Source organism: Clytia hemisphaerica, unplaced genomic scaffold (genome assembly GCF_902728285.1).
Source record: "Clytia hemisphaerica strain Z4C2 unplaced genomic scaffold, Clytia hemisphaerica genome assembly, whole genome shotgun sequence".
Classification (NCBI taxonomy): domain Eukaryota; kingdom Metazoa; phylum Cnidaria; class Hydrozoa; order Leptothecata; family Clytiidae; genus Clytia; species Clytia hemisphaerica.
In genome coordinates, this window is record NW_027104175.1 from 2,609,299 (window position 1) to 2,627,535 (window position 18,237).

The following is an 18,237-nucleotide window of genomic DNA, read 5'->3' on the forward strand; positions in this document are numbered from 1 at the left end:
TAGTGGATATGTTAGATTGGGATAAAATAGAGAAAGCCCACAAGGATAAATTCTTTCCTACTATCGTCGCTTCCATTATTGGATGTTCCGTTGATCTGTTTCCAACTTGCGTTCATTGTAAGAAAAAAATCACAGTGCCCCCAAACCAAAAGAGTTTTTCATGTCAGCTCTGTGGAGGAAAATTATTGATTAGCAAACTACCATTAGGATTTGTGGGTAATGTCCAACTTGAAAATAACGATGATGATCCTCTCTCCTTAACGTTCTTCCCCGAGGTTTTGCATCCTTTCCTGGGAAAGAACTTTCTTCATTTTGAAAAAGAAGATATCGAAGATAAGATATTAGAGCTGTCGGACATGGTTAAAATAACTTATTCAAAAATCAAACGCACGATCACAAAAATTACAGAACTTGAAGAAGAAGTGGATTTGATTTGATTTGGTGAAAAACTTTATTGTTTTTAAGATTTTTGTTATATATTGAAACCATAACCGAGTTTGCATTAGCATAAAACGTTATTATTTATTTTGTTCTTCTGACGATTCAAGTCTAAGGTTGTCCTATAGAAATGTTCTAATTCCTAAAAGAATTTACCATTTCCACATAATGCCATTTTCACATGGAAAGGAGTTTTACAAGGAAATCGACCTAATGGCTTAGCTTTTGTTCAAGTTCTTCTTTGAACAACATGTGCGGGCACACGTTGATCGAAGTGAACTCTTTTGCATTACTTTTGTTTTACTTTACTTTACTTTTAGCATATTTTGCCTTCTGTTACCTTTATTCCATTCATTTATGAGTCGAAAGAAATCTTTTTGACACGTTTCATCGTTGGTCATCATGTAATTTATTCTGATTGATGATTATTTGTATAATTTAGATACAACTTGTACAGATCTAACACATGACATAAAAATAGTTTATTCTATAGTTTATTCTATGAAAGTTTTATATTTTAACATCGAAAGTAGTAATATTTTGGTTTATATTTATATCAATCAAAACAGAGAAACACTCACAAAGTACGTTTGCTGCCAAATAATTTCATGAAAGAAAGTTTAAAAGGGGGAGGGAAATTAGGTCCAAATAGCTGAACGTACTTTATGAATGCCTCGGGTTGTTGATTTTTTTTTACAGAGCCTTATTCCCATTTATTTATCTTTTGTTATAATACGCCTAACTTTTTTATTGGTGTAATAGACTTGTTGTTTTTGAAAGAAAGCTTTATGCAAAATTGATTTTGTGCAAAAAGATTTTTTCTACACTGAACTAATACCAGATCTAAAATGTCTTTTCGTATTGTATTAGTTTAGTAAGCCAATCGCCAATTAATCAAGCTTTTAAAGTATAATTATGGGTGGCATGTTTAGTGCAAGCTATGGCTAGTATATATTGATACTTGACTATACTGTCAGTAACCGAACTTAATCTAATTTTGTATTTTGAGAAATTTTTGAGTATGCGATTAAAATTCGACAACCAAACTTAGTCGAACATTAATCGGACAACAAAGTTCGACAAAGTTCGATTAAAAATACTGTTCGATTGGTTCGATTAATTACGTCTGGTCCAGTCTAGTCCTTCAGGCAGTCTACACTTAAACTCCTATATATATATCAGGATTAGAAACTAGGCTAGTCTTACCTTTTTTATTTTTCCCTTTACAATAATACAATGCTGACAAGTTGACACAACACATTGACAGTAATCCCTGACTGAGAGAAATTTATATCGAAATCTGGCTGCTGCAACAAAAACGAAAGTGGTCTCTTCTACCGATTGCTTCGGTCGTGGCTTCTTCGTAAAGACGAAAGACAGATCTGGACTTATTTCGTACTTTCCAGTCTCTTGTTCGTAGTTTTTCTGACTTTCTGGTTCTGTGTGAGCAATGTCAATTGAATTCTCTACCTGGTCAGGAAGACCAAAATGAAGTTAGCGGCAATACAGATTCATATTCAATATGCAAATCCAGATTCCAGCCACCGACTCCAAAATTAGAATGGACAGTAGATAAACCCTTCAGTGACAATTTCCAAAAAAAATTGAGTTCATAAATATTTTCCCCTGAAACTAGTTTACGGAAACGTCCTCAAAGTTGACATTTCCAAAAAATTGAAAATTGCGTTTTAGGTGTAATGGACAACTTGAATCGAATTCAATGGACTCCAAAAATAGAGGGGACAATTAGATAAACCCTTTTCTGACATTTTCGAAAAAAAATTGACTTCATACCTCTTTTTGCCTAAAACTAGTTTACGGCAACGTCCTCAAAGTTGACATTTCCGAAAAATTGAAAATTGCATTTTAGGTGTAATGGACAACTTGGATCGAATTCAATAGACTTCAAAAATAGAGTGGACATTAGATAAACCCTTTTCTTACATTTTCCAAAAAAATTGACTTCATACCTCTTTTTCCCTAAAACTAGTTTACGGCAACGTAATCAAAGTTGACATTTCCGAAAAATTGAAAATTGCATTTTAGGTATGATGGACAACTTGGATCGAATTCAATAGACTCCAAAAATAGAGCGGACATTAGATAAACTCTTTTCTTACATTTTCCAAATAAAATTGACTTCTTACCTCTTTTTCCCTAAAACTAGTTTACGGCAACGTCATCAAAGTTGGCATTTCCGAAAAAATTGAAAATTGCATTTTAGGTGTAATGGACAACTTGGATCGAATTCAATGGACTCCAAAAATAGAGTGGACGTTATATAAACCCTTTTCTGACATTTTCCAAAAGAAATTGACTTCATACCTCTTTATCCCTAAAACTAGTTTACGACAACGTCATCGAAGTTGACATTTCCGAAAAAATTGAAAATTGCATTTTAGGTGTAACGGACAACTTGGATCGAATTCATTGGACTTCAAAAATAGAGTGGACATTAGATAAACCCTTTTGTAACATTTTCCAAAAGAAATTGACTTTACCTCTTTTTCCCTAAAACTAGTTTACGGAAACGTCATCAAAGTTGACATTTCCGAAAAAATGGAAAATTGCATTTTAGGTGTAATGGACAACTTGGATCAAATTAAATGGACTCCAAATATAAAGTGGACATTAGATAAACCCTTTTGTGACATTTTCCAAAAAAATTGACTTTATACCTCTTTTTCCCTAAAACTAGTTTACGGCAACGTCATCAAAGTTGACATTTCCGAAAAAATTGAAAATTGCATTTTAGGTGTAATGGACAACTTGGATCGAATTCAATGGACTCCAAAAATAGAGTGGACATTAGATAAACCCTTTTCCGACATTTTCCAAAAAAAATTGACTTCATACCCATTGCTAGTTTCATTTGACAAGGAAGAAGAAAAGGAAAGTATATTCGGTAACGTTCACGTATTGAAGGGTGTGCATATGTATAAAGGGATAAGTATCTGTGAAGATCTAACCCCTGATCAAAGGAAAGAATTCAAAAATCTTGTAATTGAAGCTAAAAGAAAGAATGAAAGCGAAACAGGTGGGATTTGGCGAGTCCGTGGCTCCTCAAAAAACGGATTCCGCCTCAAGAAGGTCAACAACCAACGACAAGATTAACTTCCACCAAAGAATGTAAGAAAAAATACGAAAATAACGAAAGAAATAAAACCCCAAAAAACAAGACACAAGATAATACAATAACTGCGAAGAATATAAAAATCATGTATACCAATGCAGACCAACTAACATCTGAAAAATTGGGAGAATTAAAAATGCAATCACGAAATGTAAAACCACACTTGATTGCAATTTGTGAAGTTAAATCAAAGGTTGGTGCACTGAGAGAACCTCATGAATACGAATTTGAAGAGTATAAGCTGGTGAACCATGAAAATATAACATCAAAAAAAGGACGCGGGATCATTATATTAGCTCACAACTCGATCAAGCATCTAATAGTTGGTGTAAAATCGGCGACAGAATTTGATGAATCATGCATAATCGAAATTCGACTTTGCGGCAGGGATGTGTTAGTTTTTGGATGCCTTTACCGTAGTCCAACAAACAACAATCATTCAGAAGAAAACAACGATAAACTCAACGAGCTGATCAAATCTATTGCTTCCGAGAAGAGATAAACTCATAAATGTGTCTTAGGTGATATGAACTATCCAACCATAAACTGGGATAACTGGACAACGTCACACTCTGAGGAAAGTAAGGAAGAAAAGTTTTTGGACGCTCTCAGAGACGCGTTTTTCTATCAACTTGTTGATGAACCAACGCGATGCAGAGGAACAGACGAACCTTCAACGATAGACTTAATACTTACTCATGAACAAAATCAAGTAAGCGACCTTCAGTACCTGAGCCCCCTTGGGAAGAGCGACCATAGCATATTGGTGTTTACGTTTGATTGCTACACTCAACGCAAACCCAATTCGAAAAGATACAGTTATGAAACCGGTGACTACACAAAGATGAAACAACACCTGAATGATGGAGAATGGTCGAAAAATTTGATCAAAGAATTGAGAGGAAAATCAGTAACAGATACGTGGACAATCTTTAAAGGAGAAGTTCTTGATCTGAGAAGCCAGTTTATTCCAATAAAATATATTGATAATCAAAACTGGAAACTCAAGGGAGCTATACCAATCAAAAAAGAGGTCCAGAATGAGATAAAACAAAAACGACAACTTCACAGGCTCTGGTTGAAGTCTAAAAACCCGGAAGAAAAAGCTAGGAACCGTACAAACTACGTAACATCACGGAACAGAGTGAACCGAAAGATAACACAAGCTCGAAGGTCATACGAAAAAGGTATCTGCGACAAGTCGAAAAGTAAACCAAAGATCTTCTGGTCACATGTCCGAAGTAAACTAAAATCTGCAAGTGGGGTTTCATCCCTGCTCGAAACACCAAATGACATTTTATCTTTAAGACATGAACCATGAAAAAGCAGACATCCTGCAGAAACAATTCTGTAGTGTTTTCACAAAAGAACCCGAAGGAGAACTACCGGAATTCCAGTCCCGCACAGATCGCGTCATCAAAAGAATGCCAATAACAAAAGATCTTGTTTACAAATCTATACTGAAACTTGATGACAACAAATCATTTGGTCCAGATAAAATGCATCCAAAAATGTTAAAAGAACTTGTAGATTATATCGCAGAACCCCTTGCACTTTTAATGATCGAATCGTCATCGACGGGAGTCCTACCGGAAGAATGGAAATTATCATATGTAACTCCAATTTATAAGAGCAAAGGAGCACAAAATTTGGCTGTTAACTACCGACCTGTAAGTTTGACATCGATCGTTTGTAAGCTGATGGAAACAATTCTACGAGCGCACATTACACAGCATCTTGACGACCTGGAACTCCTTTCAAATAAACAATATGGTTTCATTAGCAAACGCTCGACAGTTACCCAACTGCTAACATTCATCGATAGATGCTGTGAAAGTACCTCAGAAGGAAAAGTGGTAGTTTGTATATATTTCGATTTTGCAAAGGCATTTGATACCGTGCCACACCGTCGATTGTGCAAAAAACTAATGGGATATGGATTCAAAGGACCTATACTTGATTGGATAAGAGCATTCCTTAACGGACGTAAACAACAGGTAAAAGTGAATCAGTCAAAATCAACAACAAATGATGTAGTAAGTGGAATACCACAGGGTAGTGTACTTGGGCCGCTAATTTTTGTTCTATATATCAACGATCTTCCTGATAAAATCATCTCATCCATACTACTCTTTGCAGATGATACAAAGATATTTAAAGAAGTTGACTCCATCGATGACTCTCATACAAAAAGATATTGAGGAGCTGGAGAAATGGTCTAAAGACTGGTTGCTTCAGTTCCATCCAGACAAGTGCCATGTACTTACAATCGGAAAGTTTACAAACATTAAACAAGCACATCCATAAATGGAAATCAACTGGAACATGTTTTCATAGAGAAAGATCTTGGTGTTGTTATTGATGCAGAGTTGAGTTTCGAGGAACATATCTCCAAGCAAGTCAACAAGGCCAATTCGATGCTTGGAGTTATTAACCGTGGCTTCCAAAACCTTAGCCCGCAGATTTTTCTTACTTTGTACTGTACTTTCGTTCGACCGCATCTGGAAGGAGTGCAGAGACGTGCGACAAGGCTTGTAAAACTTTACAAAAATCTCTCTTATGAGGATAGACTACGAAGCTTACAATTACCAACACTAGAGTTTCGTAGAACTTTTTGTGATGCAGGTCTATAAGCATCTTCACTTATAAGATAAAGCTACGATTCCAAAGAAAACTACACACCGACCACGTCCGAATCGACAACACAAAGATGAACTCCAGCCGAACTTTGCAAGTGATGGATTCCGCGGCCCGCAAACAAAGTCGTTCTACTACAGAACCATCCCTACGTGGAATAAATTGCCGTCTGAGGTGGTAGCTGCTGTTTCCATAAAAGGCTTCAAAGAAAAGTTGAAAGAAGCATGGAAAAACCATCCAAAGAAATTCGTTACACGAAATTTGTAAATTGAGATCGGTTTAGAGGCCCACTGAGTGCCTACAACCTGTAATATTCATTTTAATAAAAAAATACCTCTTTTTCCCTAAAACTAGTTTACGGCAACGTCATCAAAGTTTACATTTCCGAAAAAATTGAAAATTGCATTTTAGGTCAATCAGAACGTTTTCAAGCATTCAAGAGTATTTCGGTGTCAAAGTACAGAAGGGATGCTTGTAAAGAGCTTGATATTATTGGTATAGGTTTATTTAAAGCCATGGATTATGCAAGCTACACGATCAAACACAAATTAACAGCACCGTGTAAACATGATCCAAATGACTTGGCAAGTTTGGATGGAAATGAAAGAATCAAAATTCCATTTCTCAGACATGACTACTATGAAGCCGTTGGATTATTATTGATCCCAGAAGTATATACTTATTACGTAATGGCAAAAAGAAGTTTAACATACAATGAAGCTACCAACTTTATTTATGGAATCGAAGTTCCGACCACTTTCCATGTAGATATTCTTGCCCAGGTAAACTTAAACTCATAAAAAGATTTTTTTTAAAGCCTTCAACGCAGAAAGATTTGTCCTAAATGGGAACCGGTTATTAAATAGAAGTCATAACAAGTTTCTAAGTAGACGGATAAATCTGTATAAAATTGGGTGGTGGATAGGTTTTCCTTGTGTTTCGAGATTTGTGCGTGAAGATCTTTCTAACTGAAGGGAACTTTTGCAGAAACTAATTTTCATGGTCGAAAAAAAATCGAATTTTGTAATATCTTCAAAATGATATCAGAAAGATTTTTTTGTTCAAGTTTCACTCAATTATCTTCTGACACATTAAGTTGTTAGTAAAGTCAACTATACATCTAGTTAAAAAGATCATAAGCGTTTTGCTAAATTGCTAAATGCTAAATCACTTTTGAGAGCATTTTCTTGAATTTTTCGCGGGAAATAATTTTCGATGGATGAGTTCGCAAATATTTTCGCAGGTTGAAATTGTCGCAGTTTTGGCAAAAAACCGTGAAAAAAGCGATAATTAGTTTCCTCATAAGTTAGTTCCCTTGGTAATAAATTTTTCGATTATCATTTTAGCAAAATACATATGTACGTGCGTTATTCAAAATTGACGATGACATCATTTTCCAATGTAGATAAGTTTCTTCTCTTCTTGAAATACTCCTTGATTTCGAACCATGGACCGTCAGTATAATCAAATTATACACCTGCTGGCCTTTATTCAATTAAAAAATTGGATTAGTGGATATTTATTTTATTTTTTCTATAAAAAGGTTTATTCAAGGAGATTTTGACGCTGGACAGCGGGGTTAATTTGAGCATTTTCGACCATTCCTGTATTTATTTTAAAACTTTGCACAAATTTAAGCATAGTTCTCTGGACAATTTCATAAAAATGAAAGATTAGGTTGTAACATTATTATCCTCTTTCTATTCAAGCATCACTTGAAAATATTTTCCACCAGGAAACGGATGCTTTAGTTATCAAAACTGATTGTACAATGGATTCCAATAAATCTGGTAAGGTTTTCTAATTGCTCTCGAACTTTCAGGGAATTTCAGGTGTTGAAGGGGTGTTGAAGTAATTGGTCAACAAAGTGCACAAAGTAAAACAAAAAATACTACAACTATACTCAATCAAATTTGAATCAGATGATTTTTTTCGTTATTATCAAGAATAAAATCTTCGAATTATGTTCCTTTTCCTTTTACAGCTGGTAAGAATGAAGACGATTTTAAAAATCTAGCAAATGATATTTTCAAAGAAGCAGAAGCCCTGAAATGTCGGAGCATTTCTATTGCCGCAACAGAATTCAAATCTGTCAGCAGAAAGAGGGTCGCTGAAATTTATCTCGAAGCTTTAAAGAAAAAGAATATGGGACACTTGAAACTCGCCAGCTCGGTGCCGTTTTTCGAGATCTCGATAAAATTTTATTGAAAGGACAGAAAACGAGGACCATAGAACAAACAGAAGATAGTTAAGAATATTATGTAAAAAAGGTTTATATTATATTTTAGTAAGTAGAAAATTACCTCAGTTGGCCAACCCAATTGCCCATATGATGATGACCAATTTTCAATTTTTCGGAAATGTCAAATTTGAAGACGTTGTCGTAAACTAGTTTTAGGGAAATGCAGGTATGAGATCAGTTTTTTTGAAAAATGTCACAAAATTGTTTATCAAATGTCCACTATATTTTTGAATTCCATTGAATTTGATCCAAGTTGTCCATTACACCTAAAATGCAATTTTCAATTTTTTCGGAAATGTTAACTTTGATGACGTTGCCGTAAACTAGTTTTAGGGAAAAAGAGGTATGAAGTCAATTTTTTTTGGAAAATGTCAGAAAAGGGTTTATCTAATTGTCCACTCTATTTTGGAGTCCATTGAATTCGATCCAAGTTGTCCATTACACCTAAAATGCAATTTTCAATTTTTTCGGAAATGTCAACTTTGATGACGTTGCCGTAAACTAGTTTTAGGGAAAAATAGTTATTAACTCGATTTTTTTTGGAAATTGTCACTGAAGGGTTTATCTAATGTCCACTCTAATTTTGGAGTCCATTCGACGGTGTCTGAATGAGATGTGATCAATTATATTGGGACGTGTAAAAAATTTTTTGAATCGGTGGCTGGAATCTGAATTTGCATCTTGAATCTGAACTGTATCTGCCGCTAACTTCATTTTGGTGTCAGGAAGTCCCGGCTAAAAGGTTGAAGTTCATTTTGTTTTGGTCACGTGATCGAAACGCATGGGTAGGTTTTCGGCGGAGGCGAGTCTGCTACCTTAGGACTGTTCAAAAAAGTAAACATTACCTTTTGTTTTTCATGGAAACAAGATGGCTGAGCACCTTGGAAATCTTTGAAGAAATGGTTGAATCTGATACAGAATTTGACTTACTGGACCCCATTGAGGATATTTCTGCATTCTTTGAGGTTTTAGATGAGGATCTCGAATTGGGTGAGGTTGTTGTGGGCATGGTCGAAGAAGTCTCAACTAGTGAAGCTTCTTCAGAAGAGAAGGGGTACTCATCAAAACCTCAGTTTGTTTGTAAATATTGTGGTAAAATAACAAAATCAAAAGGAGGGTTAACGAGGCACATGTCTTGCATGCATGTAGAGTACAACTATGTAAATTACTATCAATCTAAGTTAGATGGTGGCTCGTTGCATGACTTGATCAAGAATCCAAAAGAAGTTCGAGATAATTTCAAGTGCTATAATAACCAAGTCTGTGAAACGCTCATTAAAGAAGCAAAAGAAATTTTCAAAATCCTTGAAAAATCTGGAAATGTTGGTAAGTTTCTCGACAGCTTTTTTGATGCGTTTGCCCTTGATTCTTGCAGTTACTTTCCATCCTTATCATTTCCTGCTGCAACTCTTTTGATAACAAGGTTAGGTGAGAAGATCGTCCATTTTTATAAATCACCTCAATGCAATGTTGACTTTACAGCAGTGGCAGAAGAAACACCTTTACAAAGTTCTAATTTCAAAATATCTGAGCAGAAGTCAGTTAATAAGATCTTTCTGATGGACCGGTTATGCTGTTTGTAAACATTGTGGTCATCAGGCAAATACCAACCATATACCCTCACTTTGAAATCAAGAGATGAGTTTATAATGATTTCAAGTTTTGGTATGGAAAACTTGGAATCCTCAAGCTCATAAGTTAGAAAGCATTGCTCACCAGTGAAAACAACCTTCCAATTAGAAAGTTTCCACTTCGAACATTGACTCTTGAAATCCTCATAAGGCTCATAAGTTTCAAATACAACAACCTCAACATCAGTTTCTTCTTCAACCACTGGTACAACCGGAGTTGGGTCTGCAACAGGTGGTGGAGGCACACGAACAAGTACCCTTCGAGGAGTAGTTACACTTTTTTCATGAGATTTCTCAGGAAGATTGATCGTAGGCAAGGCATTTAACTTTGGTTTTCTCACTCCACTTAATGTAAACTCAAAGTCAGAATCTTTGTAATGCTTCCCACATATCCAAACTTTAGATCTCTCAATTCTCTTTTTTAAATCACTGTCAATAACATTTTTTTATCACATCCACCAAATTTTTCTTCCACTCAGCATCAATTAAAGAGACCAAAGATAAAGACGATAATGACTTCGTAGCCGAGATACCTAGCGACGTCAACATCAAGACAGTGCCAACATACATTTCCCGTATAGGAAAGGAGTCTGCTGACATGCGTCCGATCAAAGTTGTGTTTAAAGACACTCATTTTAAATACAGATTTATGAAGCAGTTGAGAGAACTAAAGAGATATCAAAAGTACGACAAAGTTAGCATAGCTGACGATTTAACCAAATCCGAACGCGAACAAGTTAAAGAGTGGCGAAAGAAAGCGGACGAAATGAATCAAGCGATGTCAGAGAAGGATCATGTTATAAGAGTCCGAGGAAGTCCTCATGACAAGCTTTATTTTAAGAAAGTATTTTGTAAACGATCGGTTTAAGAGGCCCATGCGCGCCTGAAACCGTATTTCTGTTTAATGATAATAAAAAAAATCATTTTCTAAAACACTATCCCAGTCAAACTTTCAAATATGGTCCTTTAATACAAACTTTACGTTTTGAGTCTAAAAATGGGTATTTCAAAGATGTTATGAAGCATCCGAAAAATAGGATAAATCTTTGTAAAACTATGGCTGTTCACCATCAAATGCTCATGTATCTTCACCATCGACAAACTAACATACTTTCTCGTAAACCCCCAAAAGGAATTTATGTTAAAGAAGTAGCTATTGAAACCATACCTATTCAGTTTCAAGATGCCATTGAAGAATCTTTAGAACTTTTGCCAGATGATATTCTGTTGATGAAGCTGTAGTATTGTCATTTGAGAGAGATGACTATGTATTTGGTATAATGAAGTTAATAATTTTTTTCCGATCTAGTGTATACTTAGTTTGTCAAAGAACCAACATTGAAAGATTTGATACTCACAGGCACTCGTACCAGGTTGCAGAAATTGAAGAATATAAAGTTGTCAATATAGATAGCCTGCTTGACTACCATCCATTAGGAGTATACAATATTGCTGGGAAAAAAATGATCCCACTTAGACATTACATTCCTTATGATTCATGACTAATAAATGTGATGATGATTTTTTTTATTGTTTAGAGTTCTACTTTTACCTCAAGTTTCAATTCTTCATTTGATCCCTATTAGGGAAGTTTTAAAGTCGTTTTTATTCAGTGTTGGAATATATTTTATACAGCTGGCGATGTTAATCACTTCAGTGTTGAAAATCGTTCAAAATTTTGGAAAAAAGTTTTTAAGTCGTTTTAAGAATTCTTTTCATCGTATTTTTTACAATGACATTTTTTTTGTTTTAAATCAGATTTAATAACTTCGGTGTTGAAAATTGTCCAAAATTATAAAAAAATTAGATTTTTTTTGGAGATTTTATATTATCAAACTAATGTTAAACAAAGTTGATGACATCATCGTAGTTGAGAGCTGGCCGTATCTTATACAATACCACATTAACAGAGACGATACAGAGTCATTTTTCCACAAGGGGCTCAGGACCCACTTTAAAAACATCAGGGCAAGCATCACCGATGTCAGTGAAGTTTTAGAAAATCGGCGTATTTATGGGAAAAAACGGAAAAATTCATAGATAACACTTCTACAAAGCGTGCGAGAGTTTTAAGTTGGGGCGTGCCAAACTACCTCCCACCCCGCGTAGAAGGGGAGAATGATGAGTCACAAAGTACTCTAAAAGGCTTCATGGTAAAGGAAGGAAGGAAGATGATACAGCAACGAGATAGTTTGAAATGTAAACATGCAATGGAGAAGATTTTCCTGCATAGACGAGCCCTCATAGTGAACGAGTTAGACGTGAAGTTGGTATCGGCTATAATCAAAGAGTATCCTCTACTTGCAAACAAGGATGAGGTAAGAAATTAAAATTTGATTTTGAATATCTGTCAGTCTGTAGAAGGACGCTTGTCTGTATTTCTTTTTTGAAGGAAATCAACCTGAACCAATACAAGTTTGTCAAACTTTGCACTATAAATGGGATCCTTTCACAATGTTGGGTGCAATGGAATGTCTTCAGCTCTAGTCGAAAAATTGAAAAAAGCGTAGTTTTAGACTAAAAATGCACCTTTGACAACTTTTTCCCCCTAATCTCATGGTTTTAATATGAATTATTTGTCTTAGCCCTAATTTTACATCAAACTCATGGACCTAGACCCCTTCAAGGTTTTCTAATGAACCAAAATATCCCATTTCATTTCAAATCGAGATTAAAAATTAATGGAGTATGGTCACATAGGTTTCTCTTTTGTTCCTGAGAGACTAGGAGGTTGTCTTTGAGGAACAAAAGAGTTGTTGGGATCTCTAAGAAATGGGAGCTAAAGTTGGTACTTTTTTCAGACATATCAGGCTTTTCGGGCCTCTAGGGGCCAGTGAGGCCGGAATTTTTTGTTGCAATTACCTCAAATGGATAGTCCAAGGATTGAACTCTCAGAGATAATCATTTTTATCAGATAAAAACTCCCCTGAGACTGGTCGGGTGTCTCTTAATTACCCCAAAAATCTAAATTGTAGCGTTTTTGTGACGTCATAGCTCATGCTATGATTTTTTTTGAAAATTGGATAGTTGACCGCCCATATTTTCAGGATAACCAAAAAAGAATTCCTCATTTTGATGTGAGAAAGCATAATTTCATAATAAAAATCAATTTAAGTGCAATGCCAAAAAATCCAAAAAAACTTCAAATTGCCATAAATCCGCTAAAACTGGCTCTTAAGTATCTATGTTATTCATTTTGTATTGGTTATATTTAATATTTTTTCGTTTTTAGATTCTTTCCGAGTTTTTCCGACTTGTTGATGGCTGGTCAATAACCAGTCGCTTACAGAACACGCTAAAGGATACGCCACTTAACAACATTGTAACGAAGGCTGACAAGACGCAGTTGGATGGTGTTCGCGCAGTTGTGGCAAGCTGTCGGATCGATTATTCAAAATTGTGTAAGTACTTTTTGCTTGTTCGCAACGGAAATATTCCATGTTAGACTGAATATTCGTGAACTTACTGCAAATATTAAGAAATGTCCACTACACTTATTTTAAGGACGCAGATTATTATTTATTTGAAATTTGAGATGAAATTGTTTTTATAGATGCCACGAATTGCTTCAAGATCCTTCTCACCCCGTATTTGTTGAGGGAAAATCCTATGGAATATTTTTCTGCTGGTGACGGTGCTCCAAGAATAATTTGTACCTCTGCCAAGTACGACCCTGCTAATTTTGCCTCGCTTCTTGGGGAGGACTCGGCCTTCGATGTTATGGTGGAGCAAAAGATTGTGGCGAGCTCCTCAAACTTTTTTGAATCGTTTTGTTTAATGTTGGCTACGTATTACGTGTTTAACATTGCCTATCCAAAACCATTGGTCACTACTCTTACATTTTTCCAGAAGTACATTTTGAAGATCAATGACTCAGCGAAAACATTACCCAGGGTAAACCGGCTAATCGTGCGCCTGAAAAAGTTTTCCAGTGTATAGATCGTGTAACTTATGGCATTTTGGACATGTTATCTTACTATACTAAAAGAATTTCATATTTTGAATGATAAAAAAGGGCAAGATTTTTTTACAGTGCTTTTCAATTTTTACTAAAACTACTAAAAAATCCATTTGAGACAGACTTCGAAGATAATAGATCTTATCGCCTTTATTGATTTTTCTAAAAAAACGATGTATTGTGGGATTGTTATGGAAGTATTACAATGGAAACCTCGAATGAATTCTATTGTAATAATCCCATAACAATCCCACAATTCATCGCTTTTTTAGAAAAATCAATAAATGCGATAAGGTCTATTAACCATACCATTTTTATCATCCTAAGGGCTTTTGATGCACAAGTTAAACCGACGTTTGCGACGATGGGAACGGTCTACTTTATTGCATGAAAATTTCGCGCCATGAATTTTTTGGAACCGCGAAATACACTTTTTCTCCTGGACCGCGAAATTAAACTGCTGCAAAATTCGCATCTTTACTTGAACCGCGAAATTAAAATGCCGTGAAATGTAATTTTAGGCAAAAAAACCGCGAAATTTTCATGCAATAAAGTAGTTTTTTACGATTTTCATTTTATTCTTTACCTTTTTCTACATTTTTGGTGTCAAAATGTTGTTATTACTTTAAGGGAACTAATTTTCGTAAAAATTAGTCGAAAGGTCATTTCAAAGAGCAATCTTTCAAGCTACTATTTCCTATTCTAAACTATTTTAAAAATCGAGCTGGTTTGATGATAGCTTTTCAGACTTCTTGTCCACGGTTTTCCATATTTAACTGCCCAAAATAAAATTCCTGCCCTCGTAAATAATAAAACTGAATACACGGTTGTGGGGGGGTTATCTATATCCTTCAAGGGTGTTCAATAAAGAAACTAATTTATATGTTTCATCAAATATACTTTCCGGTACTAAATTATTTAAGATAGCTGTAATATATCTTTACTCTTAAATATAAAAAAAAATTTATTTCGGTATAAAACTATTATGTAATAATACACCATTTCTTATTACTATATGTTCCAGTATGTTCCATTATGTAAATGATATACATTCCGCTGCTAAAATATTTAAGATCGCTGTAATATTTACTTTTGAATATAAAAAAGAAAATTTTGTTAGGTATAAAACTATTACTACTATATGTTCCATTATGTAAATGATTATTTACATTTAATTTATCAAAATTTATCTATAATTTCCAGTTCATAATTCTTAATTTCAAATAGAAAGTATTTGATAAAAAAATATGTTTTCAAATTGATTCCAACCATCTTCTCTCGTTACGTACGCATTACCTGAAGTATGAGAGAAGGAAATTTTCATTTTGTTAGATGTAATAAGACCATTAGCGTCTGATTTTAAAACAGACCTTTTAAAAGAGACCTTTAGGGGCTGCGATAACGGACTGTTTGAAGGGTCTTATTTCAAATGGAACCATTCGGTCTGGAATAGAAGCAGACCTTAACTGGTCTTAAATATCAAAAGATACCTTTAGGGGCTACCCAGGGGCTGCGATAACGGACTTTTTGAAGGGTCTTATTTCAAATGGGACCATTGGGTCTGGAATAGAAGCAGACCTTAATTGGTCTTAAATATCAAAGGAGAACTTTAGGGGCTGCGATAACGGACTTTTTGAAGGGTCTTATTTCAAATGAGACCATTGGGTCTGGAATATAAGCAGACCTTAACTGGTCTTAAATATCAAATGAGACCTTTAGGTGTTGTGATTACGGAGGTCTCGTTTCAAACAAGATCCATGGGTGTCTAAACCCAGCCTCTTAAAAGTCTTTTTCGGAACACAAACGTGGTCTTGATGGGCACCACTTAAGGGTCTTATTTGAATCAAGACCCTAGAGTCTGATTTACAACGAAACCCTTTAGGGGCTGCGATAACGGATCGCTAATTGAGACACCGTAAAGGTCTCAGGAAAAATCTTTAAAACTGAGAGTGAAGGCAGAGGATGATCGAATCATGAATCCAACACTAAGATGTTGTTCGAATGATGGTTCCAACACCAAGAAGTTGATCGAATGATGATTCCAACACCAAGAAGTTGATCAATTGATGGTTCCAATGCAGGAGATGTACGAATGATGAATCCAACACCAAGAGAATGATGGAATAATAGTTTCGACAAAGAGAATGATGGAAAGATGATTCCAGTACCATGAAGGGGATAACGTCGATATGAAAAAGGATCATAGGGATACAGGGATTGCCTTTACTTGATACTATTAATTAATTGATACTAGATAATATCATGCTACCTGTATCGATGAGAGACTAGTTTTTGTAATATTTATAATCTTAAGGGACTATTTATATTCTTTCTGCAGTCATGACATAATTTCCTGTATCAATCAGCTTTGCTGAATTTAGTTCGAAAACTCATTTTCTCTGGAAGGGAAAGTTTTGCAACTAAATTTAGCACGCTATAATATTCTAAACTTTTAGCCACCGAGCAGTCCATCTTAAGCAGGCGTGGACGACCGAAAAAGGGGCGAAAGGAATCCTTCGACAACGAGTGGTTATTGGAAATTCTGAGAACAGGAGAATTCTTGAATAAACAAATATTAGATAACAATGATTGGAAATTAATCGCCAAACTTATTTCAAGAAGCAGCAAATAAGAAAACGTTAAATTAAACGGTTGAAAAACTCTAATGTTGGTAGAAAGATCATGGGGAAATGTGTTGAAGATGGAGAAGATCAAATTGAAGATGGAGAAGATCAAGTTGAAAATGGAGGAGATCAAGTTAAGGATGGAGGAGATCAAGTCAAGGATGGAGGAGATCAAGTCAAGGATGGAGGAGATCAAGTCAAGGATGGAGGAGATCAAGTCAAGGATGGAGGAGATCAAGTCAAGGATGGAGGAGATCAAGTTGAAGATGAAGAATATCGACTGGAAGATGGTGAAGAAGAAGAATTTGAAGATGGAGAAGAAGAAATCGAGGACGAAGAAAAATACATTGAGGATAGAGAAGAAGAAATTGAGGCTGGAGAAGACCAATTTGAATATGGCGAAACTAGTCAACCAGAAGGTAATCATTATGAAAAGTCTCCAAGAACCTTTGCCAAAGAACTTGTTAGGATTATTTTCGACACAGCAACAAATCGAGCGATAAAGTTAGCTTTTCCAATTGATACATTGCAATTTAAGAGAACCCCCAGCACAATACACATCCCAACTTGACAAAAGAGGATTCGTCTTATGAAATGTTAAATCTAACGGATGCTTCAGAAAGCGAGGAACAAGTCGGTGATTCTCGAGATAAAAGTTTTTTCAATGAAGTTGGCTTGGACCACAAAACTGCGGAATGTCTTATCATTAACAAGGTGATAAAGAAAAAGATGTTTACAATGAAATTTGATGGCAGACAATTTTCTCATCGCATAACGCCAGAATGGAGAAGACTGCCTGTTGCTACTAAAAATGGCTCAAGAAGAAAGGGTGGTAGATGGATTGACGTTTTATTGAAATGGGTTAAGAAATCCAATCCCTATTGTTGTTGGAAATTTTACTACAACAACATCAAAAAGAAAGAATCAAACAAAAAAACACCAGCCACTTTGTTGCAAAAGCAAAGTACACTTTCACCAACTGCGCCTGTATAATTGTAGTCACGCAAAAAACAGAGAACTCAAAGGAAATAGCAATACACTTCCATGGTGATGTGAGACATAACATCACAATGCCAAAGGCGAGGAAAGTTAACGGCGACGCAAGAAATACCATCAAATCTACGTTTTTAAAAGATCCAAATCGAAGTGCAGCAAAGAGCTTTCGGAAGGGCTTATCATCGATACCAATTAAAGTTTTTTCCTCTGGTAATAGGGATACTGTTGGTTGTTCGAAACAAATCCATCAAAAAATCAGGTCGGAAGTCAATGTACAGCTCAACTCTGTAGAAAATCTTCATGGCAATCTGCAGACACTTCAAAGAAGATTAACAAAGGAAGACAAATCAGCTACACAAAAATTGGATTTGCGTTTCAGAAAAGTCTTTGGTTTCATTCAACATTTTGTTGTCACTGATTTCGAATTCAAGTTGGTATTATTTGAAGAGAAACATGTGAGGCTATTTCATGATTTGGCCCAGCGGGAAATCTTTTTCTTAGACGTTACCGGAAGAGTGGTAAAAAAATCAAAGAATTCGACAAATCATTTTTGTATGCAATGGTTATGAGACACCCCT

The 18,237-nt window shown here is 35.3% G+C and overlaps 1 protein-coding gene across 1 annotated transcript; it reads left to right on the forward strand.

Annotated features, from left to right (window-relative positions):
• The first annotated feature begins 16,721 nt into the window (after positions 1 to 16,721).
• On the forward strand, positions 16,722 to 17,656 carry LOC136814523 (sodium/potassium/calcium exchanger 1-like). The gene is made up of 2 exons (XM_067071082.1): positions 16,722 to 17,082; positions 17,202 to 17,656. The coding sequence occupies exons 1-2, from the start codon at positions 16,722 to 16,724 to the stop codon at positions 17,654 to 17,656; spliced, it is 816 nt and encodes a 271-aa protein (XP_066927183.1).
• The last annotated feature ends 581 nt before the right edge of the window (positions 17,657 to 18,237 follow it).

Excerpts from the sequence above, each read along its gene's own strand:
- LOC136814523 (XM_067071082.1), top strand. The coding sequence starts at position 16,722 with ATGGGGAAATGTGTTGAAGATGGAGAAGATCAAATTGAAGATGGAGAA. Across the intron at positions 17,083-17,201 it reads CGAAACTAGTCAACCAGAAG|AGAACCCCCAGCACAATACA; the intron begins GTAATCATTATG and ends TTGCAATTTAAG.